Below are 4,196 nucleotides of genomic sequence, written 5' to 3'. Positions count from 1 at the left end.
AACCAATCCAAATGTCAACCACTTTGAATGGTTTCAGGTGGGACAGACACCAGCAGCAACTATATTTGCAGCAGTTTTCGGATAAATATTAAGGCATAATTTGTTTTGATTACTATCCTTATACTTACATATGATACCATTTCTACTGGGGAGTGGGGGAAGCAGTATTATCTATTTTGTGTTTAATTTTGGAGGGAAGAGGTGCGACGTTATAACACATTAACAGCAGACTATATTTGCAGCACTCTTCCTATAATGTGCATTGATTACTACGTTAACTGTACTTCCAGTAGTGATTTTTTTCTATGGAAGGACGGAGAGACAGCATTAACAGTGTTATCTGTTGAAATGTAACTGCAGAGATGGTTAGGCTGCTGAGTGAATTACTCTGTTCCTAAATACAATCCATATAATTACTGCTTTGTACTTTATTTTAAAATGGCTATTGTAAAGTTACCCCTTTATCCTTCCCTAAACACAGGCTAAACTATACCTCAGAACACACAAATGCATGCATAGAATGTACTGCATATGCAGAATATATATAATTAGTCTACTGTATATCACACGTCCTAATGTACTGCTGTGTTAAGACACATTCACATAAACATCCCCAAAAAGTGAATATCAATAAATAACTGAAGCTGCTCAGTTTAAGTCAAGAGAGAAGTTTGGTCAATAGTGCAACATTTATAAGGCAACCAATTGCATTCAACAAAACACGTTATTATATATTATCTACAGAGAGAGGGTCAGGGAGGTTGTTTTTGTTGAGGACATTCCACTGTCAGAAGCAGACCAGGTCGTAGGCCCCAGATGAGACCAGCTCTTGAGAAGACACGAGCCTGGTGTTCAAGAAAGATGAAACAGTGCTGATACACGTTAATACATTTAAGACATGGATTTTAATATAATATAAATATTGACTTGTGTCTACAGTGGATAAGGAGGTAGAGCGGGATGCCCATTAATCGGAAGGTCGTGGTTGAATCCACAGCTCCTCCAGAAGTGTCCTTGGGCCCTGAATTGCCCCTGGTGGCTGTTTTACCAGTGTATGAATGTGTGTGAATGTTAGTTTGAGCACTTAGGTTCAGTGAATGAATGTGTGTGAATGGTGAATGCAGATGTAGTGTAAAAGCGCTTTGAGTGGTCGAAAAGACTAGAAAGGCCAAATACGGAGCATTTACATTTACCTATATAATGTAATAAATACACCAGCTCAGGATTTGTTTACACAGACATACATAGAAGTGTTAATTCACTTGCATGTTTTATCATGGAAGTCATAATTGGTGTTGTACTGAGCTGCATTATATTTAGAGGAGTTTCTGATATTCTGGCCCTGTAATCTACAGTATGTAAATTAATTAATTTAATTTTCACCTCAGTATTAAACATTTAATTAAATTTACACATTTATGCTCATATGTGTAAATTTAATTAAATAATGGCACAACTGCATTACATTGTAAAGGTGCACCTATTAAGGCCACTAAGAGCATTCAACACAGTAAGACCAGCAGCTGAAAGGATGCCTCTGTATCTCAAATTATTTGTATGTCTTATGTCACTATATTCATATTTGCATCAGTGTGGAAGAAAGTTTGTCCGCTGCTCCTTGCTTACCGCTTCACCTCCACTCTCCTCCTGCTCACTTTCTCACTCTGCCCTGTCACTTTGTCACTATGTTTCACTGTCTCACGCCTCCTCCTCTGCTTGGCAGTGGCTACAGCTCTTTTACTCTTTCAGGTGCCTGTGCCTGCTCTACGCAGGGTACTGCAGCTGATGTTGAAGCTACTGCAGCCCCGGTAGCAAACAAATATCGGTTATTTTCACACATTTGGCGGCCCCCATCTGAACGATTTTTTTGTGGCTTGTGACGCAAGAAACAGAGCAGAGTGGGTGGGGGCTTGTAAGAGATGTGATTGGGCCAGCCCAGTGTCAGTATAGAAAATTACCCAATGGGCCGCTGTCCATGCTTTATGGGCCGATTGTTGGTCTGTTTTTAAAAACAGTTATATAAATGAATAATGTACGTTACATTGGCCCCAAAGTTGCGTCGGCCCACTGGGCATTTGCCCGGTATGCCAGATTACCAGTCCAGCACTGCCTGTGGCCATGGAAGTGATCCGAAGAGGTGTCCTAAAACATTTGGCAATATAGTGTATGTCTGCAAGTAACCTCAATCAGACGCATGTCAAACATATGCACATTTTTCAACTTTTGCTCAACTGCTTAAATCAAATCTTTTCTTTTCTCTTATTCATGCGCTTTCTGTTGTAGTCGCCCCCCCTCTAGCTCTAGATAGTCCTCAGTAGTTTGGTAGATTGAGTGTCAGAAGCATGCTGTTCAATTAGTTAAATTTAGTCTAATTCTTAAATGTGTTTATTGTAGCCTTATTTTCTTCCCAGGGTCCTATATTCACTTGTCTTGCAGCTATTCCTTTATTCTCTGAGAGAATGGTCCTGCCATAGCCCTCTTTAAGGTGCCAGTGTACCTCATTAGAACTGCTTGTCAGATGTTTGAATCACTTCAGAACACCCCCCCCATGATCAACCACTGACTGTGTTAATGTGGTCCAGTTTATTTATCCGTGTCAGTATGCTTAAAGCAAACAAGTTCATCAATGAATTCATGTGTCATCTAAACATGGCTAAAAACAAAAGTGGACGTTGTAAACAATTAGTCAATTCATCTTAGCAATTTTAATGCAACTTAAATATAGTGCACATATGTATATACAGTATGGTATATTTAAATATACAGTACTTTTACATTTTGGTGTCTGTCTATAGGATATTAACACCTTTTTAAAATACTTGCTTCTGTTAGGTCACCCTAATCATTTGTTTATCTAATTTGTGTGTGTTCTGATTCTGGGTCAGGTGAACGAGTCATGCAGCCACAGATCCTGGAGTTGAATTTCAGCCCAGACTGCGCCCGGGCCTGCCTCTACCACCCCTCCTTCTACAACCACATGTTCCAGACGCTGTTCCTGGATCAGCTTCACCAATGCCCTGTCACACAGATCATATGATTGACTCAACAGCACCAGTGTGTTTGCATTTAGTTTTTTTTACAGACATCCACTTACTTTTTTGTTTGTTCTTTTTCTTCTCCTTTCACACCCTGTCGATGTAGCTGGTTCATTTTACCGTCTACTTTCCAATTGATTTTGGGAGCTGATGAAACATACATCCATTTGCCTTTTTAAAGTTGTTCTCAAAACTGCTAGTCTTACAAACCTGGTGATTAAAACCAAAACACTACTGTAAAATGGTGAGGCAATAAAAACATTGTTGGATAATCCGGAATTGTATCAGAATTGATTCAGGGAAATGATGTGTGGGACTATGAAACTTACAATATACAGTTACCTCTCCCTTTCAACCCGGCTTCCTTTTGGGCTCTGTCTTTCCTGCCTTGTTTCTTCACAAGTCTGTCATCTACCGATGTTAGCTACAGTAGTCCAGAGAAGAAATGAAGTGGAGGAAGTAATAAACAGGAGAGGACATCTGTGTACCTTGAAACATCTTAGCCGCATTTCCACCAAAGGAACTACAGGTGTCATATAATTAGAATATCATCAAAAAGTTGATTTATTTCAGTAATTCCATTCAAAAAGTGAAACTTGTATAATGTATATATTTATTCCACACAGACTGATATATTTCAAGTGTTCATTCCTTTTAAATTTGATGATTATAACTGACAACTAATGAAAACCCCAAAATCAGTATCTCAGAAAATTAGAATATAAATTATGTCATCTGCTGGTGTTGGTCTGCTGTGTTTTCTGAGGTCCAAGGTCAACGCAGCCGTCTACCAGGAAGTTTTAGAGCACTTCATGCTTCCTGCTGCTGACCAACTTTATGGAGATGCAGATTTCATTTTCCAACAGCACTTGGCTCCTGCACACAGTGCCAAAGCTGCCAGTACCTGGTTTAAGGAACATGGTATCCCTGTTCTTAATTGGCCAGCAAACTGGCCTGACCTTAACCCTATAGAAAATCTATGGGGTATTGTGAAGAGGAAGATGCGATACACCAGACCCAACAATGCAGAAGAGCTGAAGGCCACTATCAGAGCAACCTGGGCTCTCATAACACCTGAGCAGTGCCACAGACTGATGGACTCCATGCCACGCCGCATTGCTGCAGTAATTCAGGCAAAAGGAGCCCCAACTAAGTATTGAG

The 4,196-nt window shown here is 39.9% G+C and overlaps 1 protein-coding gene across 2 annotated transcripts in view; it reads left to right on the top strand.

Annotated features, from left to right (window-relative positions):
- Positions 1 to 3,314, top strand: part of ttll12 (tubulin tyrosine ligase-like family, member 12) — a 35,577-nt gene extending 32,263 nt beyond the window's left edge. For both annotated transcript variants that reach the window (XM_046071875.1, XM_046071876.1), the window contains exon 14: positions 2,886 to 3,314. In XM_046071875.1, the coding sequence (XP_045927831.1) occupies positions 2,886 to 3,037 (152 nt within the window). In that variant the 3' untranslated portion in view covers positions 3,038 to 3,314. The remainder of the gene's footprint in view (positions 1 to 2,885) is intronic.
- Positions 3,315 to 4,196: the final 882 nt, after the last annotated feature.

The sequence above is a fragment of the Micropterus dolomieu genome, linkage group LG16 (assembly GCF_021292245.1).
Source record: "Micropterus dolomieu isolate WLL.071019.BEF.003 ecotype Adirondacks linkage group LG16, ASM2129224v1, whole genome shotgun sequence".
NCBI lineage: Eukaryota > Metazoa > Chordata > Actinopteri > Centrarchiformes > Centrarchidae > Micropterus > Micropterus dolomieu.
The sequence above is the reverse complement of the archived record's forward strand: the minus strand, read 5'-3'. Positions and strand labels throughout refer to the sequence as shown.